Source organism: Oncorhynchus gorbuscha, linkage group LG11 (assembly GCF_021184085.1).
Source record: "Oncorhynchus gorbuscha isolate QuinsamMale2020 ecotype Even-year linkage group LG11, OgorEven_v1.0, whole genome shotgun sequence".
NCBI lineage: Eukaryota > Metazoa > Chordata > Actinopteri > Salmoniformes > Salmonidae > Oncorhynchus > Oncorhynchus gorbuscha.
Genome location: NC_060183.1, coordinates 17280769 through 17295371, shown reverse-complemented (window position 1 = coordinate 17295371; position 14603 = coordinate 17280769). Strand labels below are relative to the sequence as shown.

The following is a 14603-nucleotide window of genomic DNA, read 5'->3' as shown; positions in this document are numbered from 1 at the left end:
TCTAAAGCAAATTGGAATAGTTGTATTGTAGCCATTGCACTTTTGTCATCCCCACCAACCTCTCTACCCCGAAACCAGGGCTTTTACCTGGATTTGGCTACTCTAATGTTTTCAAAACGTTCATTTAATGTCCGTTGAGGTTGTGATGCGTTTTTGGCACATTTTGTTCTGTTGGAATCCAATGTATCTGGGATCTTGACAGGAAAAGCTTGCAGTGCAAAGCCAGTAAGTAACCTATCGACCGTGCTATTTCAAGCTTTAGCCTACCCTTCAGTAGCCGAGGCTACGCTAATCTTAACATGAACATGGTTAAAACAATTCATACTTTTTCTGAGAAACTTCCTGTTAAATATTGTCTTAACGAGGCAAGTTGAAGAATGGTACACCATTACGTTCGAACACCACGGATGCTCATTTAGAATGCTTGACGCATGAGGCATGAGGTTCAAATAGTCCTTCTCCATAGCCCGTCTCCGTGCCCAGTCTGCTTCTGCGCAAAAAGTATTGGATAGCCCTCAATAAAAGACGGGTCGAACTTGGCAATCAAAAGACTGCCCACTATCGAATGTGGCAGTTTCATTCCGGTCATTTTTTTTTTTTTGGGGGGGGGGGGGTGCTCCTCCTAGCTTTGTATATAGGCTATTAATGTGAAATGGATATGGCTATCCTACAGATATCAGACAGTTTAGGGTTATTGTTATTGTGCGTAAAATGCTACCAATAGAGACAGTCAGTTGTGAACGACGGGAAATAACCAAGTTTCCCCCTCTTTAGCACCATATACTTTAACTCTCCTATTCGTTCTTCTTCTCCTCTTAAGTTATCATTGTAGCTAAAAGAGGAGTGTGTTTCATAAGCAGGAGAGGAATAGGTCTGTCTCATAAATTGGACACCTGACGTAAGGGATTTACGGGGTGATTATCTAGCCCTGCATTGGAAGGCGGGCTCGAACACCGGGAATCCAATCGGTTCTCAATGGCAAACAGAATGGGCAGATGCGACATTCTCATCCCCGCTAAATAAGATGAACACACCAGTTAACCATCAAGCAGGCTATTCGCTCAAAACACCTGCACACCTGCAAAATACGATACATCCTAATCTACTTTATCGTATAGCATCTGAAAGCTGTTTTCAATAATGAACTTCAAATGACTGATAATGTATCAACAAACAATTCCAGGTCATAATGTGAAACCTTAACGGATTTCATAGTGTAGTAGGTCTAGCATGGGCGAAGTTATATTGTGAAGCCCGGCCCATATCTAACTGAAGCCGATGATGAGTGGGCAGAAATTGCCACTAACTACTGATACAGGGCCAGCTTTTTACAATGGTAAAAACCAGGATTAGATATTGGTAATCTGGTCCAATACACAGTATTTCGTTAATGTACATATTCTAAAAGGAGCTGGGGCTGATAGTTTGTTTATATAGGTCGAACACATGGTACAACATTCTTGCTCTCCATGGTGCTGAAATTTGGGGATCGTGTAACCACCATTGACGGGCAGGGAAAGTGAAAAGTATTGATCTGGCATCCACCCATTCAATGATCTATGTGTATGTACATCCGCCAACATTTCATTATAATGCTAATTAAGCTTCACTGAAAACCTAAATCAGGAGAAGGCGATTTAACATGTCATGTCATATCACATCACCCCTTTCTTTTACAAATTCGACCTTTTCAATCGTTTCTCTGAAACTAACCTCGTCCCCAGCCCCAGCCTAATTAGGCTACACATAGGCAGAAGTGTCAGGCGAACGAGATTTCTCTGAAACTGAAATGCAACTGCCTCAGTAGTCTTCGAAAACGGACGTCTACACATATTGCAATGTTGAAAATGTCCTATTTTCAACAGGTGCCATATTCGAGGAGAACGCAGTGAGGGATGACGAGGTTTTCCAGCTGGCGATCTCAGACCTCAGTCTCAACGACGACATTTTGCAGAGCGAGAAAATCACACATTCCATAAAACTTGTCGAGGTTAACAACCCTTTCCAGGCGGTCCAGGAAGGTAAGTGGGATGCCATTGAATTGTTTTAATGCATTGTTTTCCCTTTCCCTCTCGCCATATTTGGTTAGTACTTTATAGTATCATAACCTACCTCTCGTGCCGTTGGTAGGCTAGTTAGTCATATTTTTAAGATGGGAATAGGGTCCTTTTAAGGGGAATATCTGTTCCTATTTGATGCTCTTTTAAACCAAGGCTCCCAAACTAGTCCAGCAGCAGTGTCTTCTGTGGATAGAAAGCTAGGTGGAAGTATTGAGTCGAGCAGGACTCAATAGCAATTTTCTACATAATTGCCATCCAGTACGCAGACACCCCTATAGACGTTCTGCTTTCAAGAAGGGTAGCCTCATTTGCTTGTCTTACTGTTGTATGGGTGATGATCATGATGATGGATTTAGATACGTTTTCTGTTGTTGTTGCTGTATCAGACTGTAATATCCATAATGGAAGGTGTAACATCTGTAGTAGTCGTTTTTTTCCTCTTTAGTAGTAATGGCAATTACAGTATTTTCAAAAATAGTCCTTGTTTTGTTCAGCCAAGCATTGCCTTCGAAATGCCTATCCTTCTTTTGACCCTGAGACTTACAAACTCACAGGCTTTAGCTAATATGTTCAGTCACTCCAAAAAACAGGGGCCATTTCATGTAATATCCTTAATCCCTCGAATTTGCTTCATATCTCCAACATGCCAATATTTAGAACTCCTAAGGGGGCACAACACACAATCCTAGGAATCATTTAAATTTCGTTTGTCCATTCTGAGACACTTCAAATGTAACACCCATAACACTGAAATGGCCCTGTAAATCTGTTTCTGGGTTGAAGAAGCTATGACCTTTGAACAGACAGACAGGGGAGTGTTACAAGGGAGATGTGTCATCACACTTAAACGCTGTATCCACAGTGTATTCACACGCTCATTTGTGTCAACCAAGCTACAGTTAAAGATACACTCCAGGATCTTAAGCACAACAAATTCAAAACATTTTTTTTTTATTTTAAATTTTATTTAACCTTTATTTAACCAGGCAAGTCAGTTAAGAATAAATTCTTATTCACAATGATAGTCTACCTTGCCTATATATAGCACAAATTGGATTACTAAAATATCATACGAGGTGCAAAATAAATGCAGGACATCACATATCATGCGAAATGGATGACACAGGGCACAATTTGATGATGTAGGACACAACAAAACGAGGACCACTTTTGGCTCGTGAGCACCACTTTCAAAACGAATGGTTGAAATTATACAAAAGTTTGATAGTGCATCTTTAACACCCACCCCTGAGAGTTGAGCAATGGGTCAATGCCCCTGTGAATTAGCACAATCAGCATGTTTGACCTTTGCCTTGGGCTACGTTCAAAGCGTAGACCACCAGACGTTTCTGAGTACAAGGATGTTCTCTGATATTCTAGAATGACTTGTAAACCATGTCATCATTACTCGCCAGAGGTCTGTGCAGGTCGTATACAGTGCATGCACACTTATCTTGTTTTGGCAGCCGTTGATGTTGAATTGAAGTCGAAACTCAGTCAGTGATCCCTCCGTGACCTTCCAGAGGAGGTCAATAGCAGCAAAGGACATGCTGCTCATTATTTTCATACATCTATTTCAGCAAATCTATGCTAACTGCATGTAAGTATACGTGGCCTTTGCACACGAGTACACTAACAATGGCATATTTTTCCCATTCACTTTGGAGGCAGCCCGTTAATTGGTCACAGTTGAGTCCCTGTGCTTTTTCAATTAATGACAAAGGGACAGAGGAGATCAATATGGCACAGCCAGGGAGCGGCTCGATGACGTCCCACTCACCGCTGACCTTTTCCTCCACGCCAGATAGTCAGCCCTCTTTGGAGGATTATGGGTAATGAGGGAGGGATTCACACCGATCCGCTCTCAGAGAGCAATAGAAACAAAAGACGCCCAGGGGGCCATGGAGCTGCTGATCTGATGCCTGTCTTGCGGAGAGGGAGGAGAGAGATCCCTGGCTAACTTAGAACACAACGCTCTGTTGCTTAGCTCCACCAGAGGCGTCATGCCCATAGGGAGCACAAGGGCACGTGCCCCCTCAGATTTGTCCTGGTTTTTCAGATGTTCAACTAATTACTAAACAGATTTTTTTTCAAATCCACGTTTTATTGAAAATATAGTAAACAAAAATATAAACGCAACATGTCAATTGTTGGTCCCATGTTTCCTGAGCTGAAATAAAAGATCCCAGACATGTTCAATATGCATACGCACAAAAAGCTTATTTCTCTTTAATGTTGATCAAAATTTGTTACATTGCTGTTACTGAGTATTTTTCCTTTGCCAAGATAATCCTTCCACCTGACAGGTGTGTATATAAATAAGGTGATTAAACAGCATGATCATTCCTTGTGCTGGGGACAATAAAAAGCTACTCTAAAATGTGCAGTTTTGTCACACAGCACAATGCCAAAGATGTTTCAAGTTTTGATGGAGTGTGCAATTGGCATATTGACTGCATGAATGTCCACCAGAGCTATTGCCAGATAATTCAATGTTAATTTCTCTACCATAAGCTGCCTCAAACATCATTTTAGAGAATTTGGCAGTATGTCGAACAGGTCACAAAACCGCTGACAACGTGTAACCATGCCAGCCCAGGACCTCCACATCTGGCTTCTTCACCTGCGGGATGGTCTGAGATCAGCCACCTGAACAGCTGATGAACCTGTGGGTTTTCACAGCTGAAGAGTTTCTGCACAAACTGTCAGAAACATCTTGGTGAAGGTGCACGTCGTCCTCACCAGAGTCTTGACCTAACTGGAGTTCGGCGTTGTAACCGACTTCAGTGCACAAATGCTCACCCTCAATGGCCACTGGCATGCTGGAGAAAGGTGCTCTTCATTGATTAATCCCGATTTCAACTGTAGACAGTTTGTATGTGTCATATGGGCGAGCGGTTTGCTGATGTCAACGTTCTTGGGGTTATGGAATGGGAAGGCATAAGCTATGAACAATGAACCCAATTGCATTTTATCGATGGCTACCGATAAAGGAGATACCGTGACGAGATTCTGAGTCCCATTGTCGTGCCATTCATCCGCTGCCATCACCTCATGTTTCAGCATGATAATGCACGGCCCCATGTTGCAAGGATCTGTACACAATACCTGGAAGCTGAAAATGTTCCAGTTCTTCCATGGCCTGCATACTCACCAGACATGTCATCTATTGAGCATGTTTGGGATGCCCTGGATTAATGTGTACGACAGCGTGTTACAGTTCACGCCAATATCCAGCAACTTCACACAGCCATTACGAGTAGCGGGACAACATTCCCCCTGGCCACAATCAACAGCCTGTTCAACTCTATGCGAAAGGGATGTGTCGCGCTGCAAGAGGCAAATTGTGGTCACACCAGATACTGACTGCTTTTCTGATCCATGCCCCTACCTTTAAAAAAGTTATCTGTGACCAACAGATGCATATCTGTATTACCAGTCATGTGAAATCCATAGATTAGGGCCTAATGAATTTATTTCAATTGACTGATTTCCTTATATTAACTGTAGAAAGATCTACCACCAGCATTATTTTACGGAGGGGGCACACTGACTGGACCAGGTAAAGAGAGAGTGTAGAGTGACACACATAATGCTTGATTTGATTTAGCTGCCAGTGATGGACAGGACACACAGGAAGTATGTTTGTACATTTGGTTAAGCTATGTAGCCTATTGATTCCTTCTTGAGGAATAAATAAAAACAAAATGTTTTGTTGTTTCTCTGTAATACTAGCCACCAATACATTTTATGAAGTTGGCTTTAGCTAGCCAGCTAGATCTTCCAACCTCATTACTAGCTTCCTAGCCATTTCAGGCTGTCAATCAAGTTTGTCTGTCTTAGCTGGCATGCCTGCTGGCAAGGTTGCTAGACTTTACAAAAACAAGCAATTCATAAATGAACTGAATAACACTATAATTCTTTTCAATCTTTTACCTAGATTTTAGCAGAGACGTAAAGAAAGATATTTAGATGCTTTAAAAATTAGAAACTCCAGTCTGGAAGATACAGAGGCATGCTTATATATGCAGAAAAACACTTGGTTTGAACATAATCTGGCACCACAATGAATATGTGTGCTTTAATTATGATGCCATGATATGTGCCTGTAGTGATGATGATGTGTGTCATGATCTCATTAACTGTGTTGGAATGTGGATGTAATATCCCAGGCATGTTAATGTACAATATAGAGATGACACCCTCATTAAAATGACAATTATGTACTGTACATATAACTTATTTTATTTAGAATTAGGCATAATGATTATAGCTCCTGATTACAGGAAAACATCTGTTTCAGGTGTTTGAAAAGTGCTAAATTCTCCAACCCCCTTCCCCCCCATCCACACGTACTTCGGGACCCCTCTAAAATAATAGGTGTATGACGCCCCTGCCTGTTTACGTTTTGTTCCCATACGAAAGGAGATTAATAAGAAACCCTCTGCCCAGTGCTGTTTCCCTGTGTTTAATTGAACATTTTAGAGACACATGATTGGTGGAGTTTTGTAGGAGTGAATAACCAATGCAAGTGAAGATACTGGAGGCACACATAGTCCTATGTTTTGTTGTTCATGGTAAATGTTAGGCAGTGTTTCATCCCTAATGATGTCCGCATTGTGTTACTCGAGGACAAGGAAAGCATGCGTTACCATACCCCTCCCGTTGCCCGTGGATACAGAATCATTCACAACACCAATGAAGGCATTTCATAAAAGAGCAGAGAAACATGGCATATGCATGTGCCGACTTGCACGCACACACACAGTTGTTCATTGCAGTAAAGTTGATTTAGGTTGTTTGAAAACACATCACATACAAGACAAAGCATTAGTGTTTCTTATGACAGTGGCAGCTCATTAATAATGGTGATTGTGTATTTAGGGAGGAGTTGTTTTTCATCCTTGGAACATGCAATTATTTTACCGCAAGCCTTTGATTTGATTCCATATAAAACTATTGTTTATAAGCATCAAGAATGACTTCTGAAAGTTTGTCTAGTTACATTTCTCATGACCTATGAAATGTTTGGTCAAACATAATTGGAATTAGAACCTCACACTCAGCATCCCCAACCACAGAACATTTTGTATGATCATAATAATAATAACTTATTGAACTTATATAGCGCTGTTCATAATAGAAATCTCAACGAGCTTTATATAATGGTTCAATGTTTTTATTGACTCTGATGCTGAAGTGTCGTTATTGTCGTTACTTGCTCAACTTTTTTGTTTCTCGCTGTACACATTTTTAATGGATTTTTAAATTCAAACAAATTAGGCTAATGACGTTTTCTTCATCATGACCAGCAGCTCCATTACCGCTGCTTGAGTGTTAAAACAATCATTTTACCCGTGGCATCCTCCGCTGAACGACTTATTGTTATAGTTCACGGAGACATTTCTCCTCATTGTCGGAGCAGCATTCACTGGTTGGGTTCCATTATTTACCACATGCATATTCATCTCACTGGAAAACAAAACAGAAAAAGCTTTTCTCTCCAGGCTTTAAGCCTTTAATTGATATGCCCTTTTTGGTGGCCATGCAGATGAGATGAGTGGTTATGAAGAACATTCATCCGTGTCTCCTGGAAGTGACCCATTCAGTTGGAGTTCAATGGATTTGTACAATACAATCGGTACGACTGATAAGGATACATCACAGAAGACTTAAGCCTGCTCTTATTTTCACCGTGAAGGTAGAGAGACTCGCGACTTCGATGTGCAACTTCTCCAATGGGACCGGAGCTAGTGTTTCACTGGGATCACAAAGTGATGAGATTGATCTCCCTCTCTCCTCCTCCCTCTCCCTCCCTCTCTTCCCTCCCTGTTGTGTTTCTACAGTGAGCTCTGAGAATCCGTCATGTCAGCCAGCTCCAACCCTGAACCCGCATCAGTCAGTGCTGGCTGGCAATGCGTGAAAGACGGCCATTTTATGACAGAGGAAACGATTGGGCAGAATTAATCATGGTGCCGCCCGGACTTTTTCTCCTGGACTGGTGCAATTTAGAAAGGAGATGCATAGCTGGAGTGGGGACAAACATCCAAAAGTACAAGCCCAATTCTGCCTCCGCAAGATATACTGCCCGTGGGTGCCTCTGAGAGTTCATCCATTAGCTGCGCACCATGCTTTAAACGGAGCCATCCAGGATAATTAATTTGTGGACTTTACTGCTCATATCCCGGCATTCTGATGCAAACACTGATTCAAATGCGGTCAGGCGGCCTGGCAAGCTGCTTGGGCTCGCTGCGGAGGCCTGTTGCGTGAGGACAGTTGTGTGTGTGTTTCTCCGTTACCTGATAAAATAACCGTCAGACACCTGGGAATCTAATGATGGAGAGCTCCGGTGTGAGTGATGGCTCCTGCTGCTCGGTCCTTTGCAGACAAATTACCATCCTCTGTCCCACTGATGTGCCTGCCCACGGCACGCTTTGTTCAGTCGCTTAACTTCTGTCTCGCTCCATTGCTCTCTCTCTCTCTCTGTGCTGATCTGCTCACATGATAGGCACCCATTGACTGCATGTCTGTTGGATACTGCCGACTAGGCCATCATCTAGCACTTGCTATCAGCCGTAGGCAATCTCTCATGTTTTAGTATAGCAGAGATGAACAGAGATTCAGTGCTATTGTACTTCCTGCTAAAGCATTGAGCCGGACTTGTAGGATTAACTTGCAACTTCTCAAGCAAGTAGGGTGAAGTGGATCAAGTAGGGTGAAGTGGATCAAGCAGAGAAGAAGCTGGTTCCATTTGAAAATGGAACTGGGCCAATTTCCCTTGAGAGTTTTTTCCCCTTTCTGCACCATGTAGCTAGTAGTGACCGAGGTGGAAGGAGAGTCGTTTTAAACCACAGCAGGGTTAAGGTCTGGCTGTAGTGATAACAGCTAGTCATTGAAACTGGAGTTATGAGAGCATGGGCCACCACTCTCCAAGAGGGGAAATGTCTATTATTGCGTGTACTTCACCTTGGCGCCAACCTGCCGCCCCACGACGCTCTGCTCTTAGTCACTGCGGACCACAGTGTGGAAATGCAAAGGCAATTGTAGAGGTCCTCAGTTGATAGAGCATAGCGCTTGCTCAATGCCATCGTTGAGGGTTTGATTCCCACCGGGGACCAGTACCGAAAAAGTAAGAAAATGTATGCATTCACTATTGTAAGTCGCTCTGGATAAGAGTGTCTGCTAAATGATTCAAATCAAATCAAATTGTATTAGTCACATACACATATTTAGCAAATGCTATTGCGGGTGTAGCGAAACGCTTGTGTTTCTACCTCCAACAGTGCAGTAGTATCTAACAATTCACAACAATACACAAATCTAAAAGTACAGGAAGGGAATTAAGAAATATATAAATATTAGGTCGATCAATGTCAGAGTGGCTTTGACTAAATACCGTAGAATAGAATACAGTATATACATATGAGATGAGTAAAGCAGTATGTAAACATTATTAAAGTGACTAGTGTTCCATTATTAAAGTGGCCAGTGATTCCATGTCTTTGTATATAGGGCAGCAACCTCTAAGGTGCAGGGTTGATGGCTATTTAACAGTCTGATGGCCTTGACATAGAAGCAGTTTTTCAGTCTCTCAGTCCCAGGTTTGATGCACCTGGAAGGATGATAGTGGGATGAACAGGCCGTGGCTCGGGTGTTTGATTATATTTTTGGCCTTCCTGGGACATCGGGTGCTGTCGGTGTCCTGGAGGGCAGGCATCACCCTTGGTGATGCGTTGGGCAAACCATACCCCCCTCTGGAGAGCGCTGCAGTTGTGGGCGGTACAGTTTTTGTACAAGGCCGGTGATACAGACCGACAGGGTGATCTCAATTGTGCATCTGTAAAAGTTTTTGAGAGTCTTAGGGGCCAAGCTAAATTTCTTCAACCTCCGGAGGTTCTTCACCACACTGTCAGGCAAAAATCAGTTTTACCACATTTTTACCAGCATGTCACATGTGCAACCAGAAAAAAACAATCCTAGACCACCTTTCCTGCTTACAAGCAAAAACTAAAGCAGGAAGTACCAGTGACTTGCTCTATACGGAACTGTTTTGCTAGCACAGACTGGAATATGTTTCCGGGATTCATCCAATGGCATTGAGGAGTACAACACCTCAGTCATCGGCTTCATCAATAAGTGCATCAACTAAGTCTTCCCCACAGTGACTGTATGTACATATCCCAACCAGAAGCCATGGATTACAGGCAACATCTGCATCAAGCTAAATGCTAGAGCTTTCCAGGAGCGGGGGACTAATCCGACGCTTATAAGAAATCCTGCATGTCCTCAGATGAACCATCAAACAAGCAAAGGGTCAATACAGGATTAAGATTGAATCCTATAACACCGGCTCTGACGCTCGTCAGATGTGGCAGGGCTTGAAAACTATTACTGATTACAAAGGGAAACCCAGACACGAGCTGCCCAGTGCTGCAAGCCTACCAGACGAGCTAAATGGTTTTCATGCTCGCTTTGAGGCAAGCAACACTGAAGCATGCACAAGAGCACCAGCTGTTCTGGTTGACTGTGTGATAACGCTCTCGGTAGCCGATGTGAACAAAACCTTTAAACAGGTCAACATTCACAAAACCGCTGGGCCAGACGGATTACCAGGACGTGTACACAAAGCATGCGTGGACCAACTGTCAAGTGTCGTCAATTACATTTTCAACTGATCCCTGACCGAGTCTGTAATACCTACATGTTTCAAGCAGACCACCATAGTTCCTGTGCCCAAGGAAGCGAAGATAACCTGCCTAAAATATTGCTGCCCTATGGCACTCACGTCGGTAGCCATGAACTGCTTTGAAAGGCTGGTCATGGCTCACATCAACAGAATCCTCCCGGACACCCTAGACCCACTCCAATTCACATACCGCCCCAACAGATCCACAGATGATGCAATCTCAATCGCACTCCACACTGCCCTTTCTCACCTGGTGAGAGTGCTGTTTATTGACTACAGCTCAGTGTTCAACACCATAGTGCCCACAAAGCTCATTACCAAGCTAAGGACTCTGGAACTAAACACCTCCCTCTGCAACTGGATCCTGGCCTTCCTGACGGGGTGCCCCGAGGTGATAAGAGTAGGCAACAACATGTCTGCCACGCTGATCCTTAACACAGGGGCCCCTCAGGGGTGTGTAGTTAGTCCCCTCCTGTATTCCCTGTTCACCCATGACTGCTCCTTCATTTTGTATCCATCATTGTGTAAATTTTATTTTTCTGGCATCACTCCACCAGGGCTCTCACCTCCTCCATGTAGGCTGTCTCGTCATTGTTGGTAATCAGACCTACTACTGTTGTGTCGTCTGAAAACTTGATGGTTGAGTTGGAGGCGTGCATGGCCACGCAGTCATGGGTGAACAGGGAGTACAGGAGGGGGCTGAGCATACACCCTTGTGGGGCCCATTTGTGGAGAGGATCAGCGAAGTGGGGGTGGCCCATCAGGAAGTGTCAAGACCTAGTTGCACAGGGCGGGGGATCAGATCCAGGGCATCAAGCTTAATGATGAGCTTAGAGGGTACTATGGTGTTGAAGCCTGAGGCACAGTCAATGAACAGCATTCTAACGTAGGTATTCCTCTTGTCAAGAAGGGATGTGGTAGTGTGCAGTGCGATGGCGATTGCATCATCTGTGGATCTATTGGGGCGTTAAAGCAAATTGAAGTGGGTCTAGGGAGCAAGGTAAGACAGAGGTGATATGATCCTTAACTAGCCTCTCAAAGCACTTCATGGTGACAGAAGTGAGTGCTACGGGGCGATAGTCATTTAGTTCAGTTACCTTTTTTTTCTTGGGTACAGGAACAATGGTGGACATCTTGAAGCAAGTGGGGACAGCAGACTGGGACAGGGAGAGATTGAAAATGTATGTAAACACCAGCCAGCTGGTCTATGCATGGTCTGAGGAAGCGTTTAGTGTGAAGCGTTTAGTGTATCCTCTCATGTCATGCTTAATCTTGCCAGGAATAGATTTTTTTGCATGGATACAAAATGTGCCATGTTTGGAAAGTGTCTCAGCACTTAAAGGAGTTGATGTGATTCTTCAGGGTTGTTATTATTTTCCCATTTAAGGCAGTTAAAACCTCTTTGGGATCGGTGTCACTTCCATGGCATGGTTGAGCTAACCTTGGCTAATGCGATTAGCATGAGGTTGTAAGTAACAAGAACATTTCCCAAGACATAGACTTGAGTATGTCATTTCAGGCGAAAATTGAAAAACAGGGGCGAATAATTAGCCTCGCAGTATATCCATATCATTTTATTAGCCAATATATTAGCACCTTTCATTCCCCAATAAAAAATATTTTTGCAGTAGTTCTTTTCCAGAGTTGTTTATTATTAATCTAGCAGGTCCTGACTTCCAGAGATCTATAATTCGGTCTCGGAGTGGTAGCCTGCTGTAATCAGCAAAGTGGGGTCAGTTTTTACTTTCCTGCTTTATTCTTCCAGCTTCCGTTATGAAGCCCTCCAAATCGCCCCCTCGTTAATTCGGGCATCTAAAACTCCTATCATGTTTTATTAAATATTTCTAGTGGCTGTGGAATGGAACTACTATCCTGCCACCAGCAATTCATTCAAGGGAATAGAGAAGCAGAGGTAACACTTGGTTGGAAGCAGTGAGGGATGAATGATGGATCAGGTAATGTAATATATCGTAGTTAAGATCGCTCTCGTTGTGTTGTTTTAACCACCAGACACCAGTGGCACGATTTAGTCGAAATCAACTGCTGTCAATGTTAATGTCCATCATAGCTGATAGATAGAAACGTTTTTGAAAATCACACTTACCCATGTAAAAACACTTGTGTAAAGTACCCATTGCTCATTGCTGATCAAGCGGGTGCACTGTTAACATTTTGAATCATGACATAGAACAGCTGCCTGTCATCTGATACTGGGACATGTTGTACATGTACTCTTTCCCTTTTATTTAGACAATGAAAATGTACTCAAAGAGTTTACGGCACAGCCAAAAGCCCTATATCCAGCGTACTGTGATCTACTGTGATAGTGTATCGATATAGACTAGAGGGACCCACCTGTTGCAGTGTATAGCCTCTGCTAGTTGACCTTTTCTGCAGTTTATGTGGCCTAAGGCGATTCTCTAACCTGAATTCAGCAATGAGGAGAATTTACATCTTAAGCAGGATCATTTCCTGGACCAACTTGTCTCAGGGCTATAGATCCAAGCCCCACATAAATTTGACATATTTGGTCTGGAAGTTATGTGGCTGAGATTGAAAGAGTTTCTGAAGTTGCAGTGATTTCCTGCGTGACTGTTTTCAAAGGGAGAAACAGCATCGGGGCAACTTTCATTCAACTCTCTGATCTCTGCAAGCCATCTCAGATCGCAGATACCTTTTTTTCAGACTCTTTTCTGATGTTTTTCCCCCCTATTTTTTATTAGGCTGTGGTTCGTCTGGACTGACAATGATGAAGAGATTTGGATTGAGATTAAACATGGATTGAGATTAAACATATTGGGGGTGGCAGGTAGCCTCGTGGTTAGAGCGTTGGGCCAGTAGTCTAAATGTTCATTTTTTACAAGGTTAACATCTGTCTTTCTGCCCCTGAACAAGGCAGTTGTTCCCCGGTAGGCCGTCATTGTAAATAAGAACTTGTTTTTAACTGACTTGCCAAGTTCATTAAATAAAGGTTAAATATATAAAAAAAGAAAAAAAGACGGTTTCTTAATGTAGATCTGAGCCACGTCACATGCTAAAGAAAAACTCCTTGTCCTAGTAACTCTGTCTGGCAGCTTTCACTCTACAGGTCCACAGGGGGAGAACAGCAGCGGCACTCTCCATGGTGATGCACCGGAACTCCCCTCTCTTCCCTCTCGTCACTCATTTGACCTGTCAGACTTTTTACTCAGCCAAATACACCACGCTGCAGCATTACACTATTCAATCAGAATGACTCACCTTTGTGCCTTGGAGAGAACCATGCACTGAAAGGGAGAGACGGGGGAGAGAGAGAGGTAGAGAGAGAGAGAGAGAGAGACACACACTTACAGACAACAACAAAAAACAGAAACAAAAAGAGAGAGATGCAATGGCCATGCATCGTGCCTAAATCAAGGAATCAAGGAAATTTACTCAGCGCGCTTCCACATTTTAAAAATTGAACCTTTATTTAACCAGGCAAGTCAGTTAAGAACAAATGCTTATTTACTGCCACCCTACCGGGGAACAGTGGGGTGAACTGCCTTGTTCAGGGGTAGAACGACAGATTTTTTCCCTTGTCAGCTCGGGGATTCGATTCAGCAACCTTACAGTTATTGGCCCAACGCTCTAACCACTAGTCTACCTGCCGCCCCTATTATTAAAAGAAGCCATTTATATTGATTGCTAAACAGAGAATGGAAACGAACCTTAAAGAAAAAATGACTTTCACTGCAGCTGGAATGATTATGGCACAGGGAATATTGTAAGAAGATGACTGCTGTTTAGCAGGCAAATGCCTCCAATTACCAGGCACATGGCCCAACTATTAAACTATGCAATTAAGGCGTGATTGTCTCATCACATCAGCAGGTAGC

General features: G+C 43.1%; 1 protein-coding gene across 2 annotated transcripts in view; it reads left to right on the top strand.

Moving 5' to 3' along the window:
* The window catches only part of grid1b (glutamate receptor, ionotropic, delta 1b), a 413343-nt gene that overhangs the window by 1526 nt on the left and 397214 nt on the right, over nt 1–14603 (top strand). For both annotated transcript variants that reach the window (XM_046368710.1, XM_046368709.1), the window contains exon 2: nt 1866–2021. In XM_046368710.1, coding sequence (XP_046224666.1) covers nt 1866–2021 — 156 coding nt within the window. The remainder of the gene's footprint in view (nt 1–1865; nt 2022–14603) is intronic.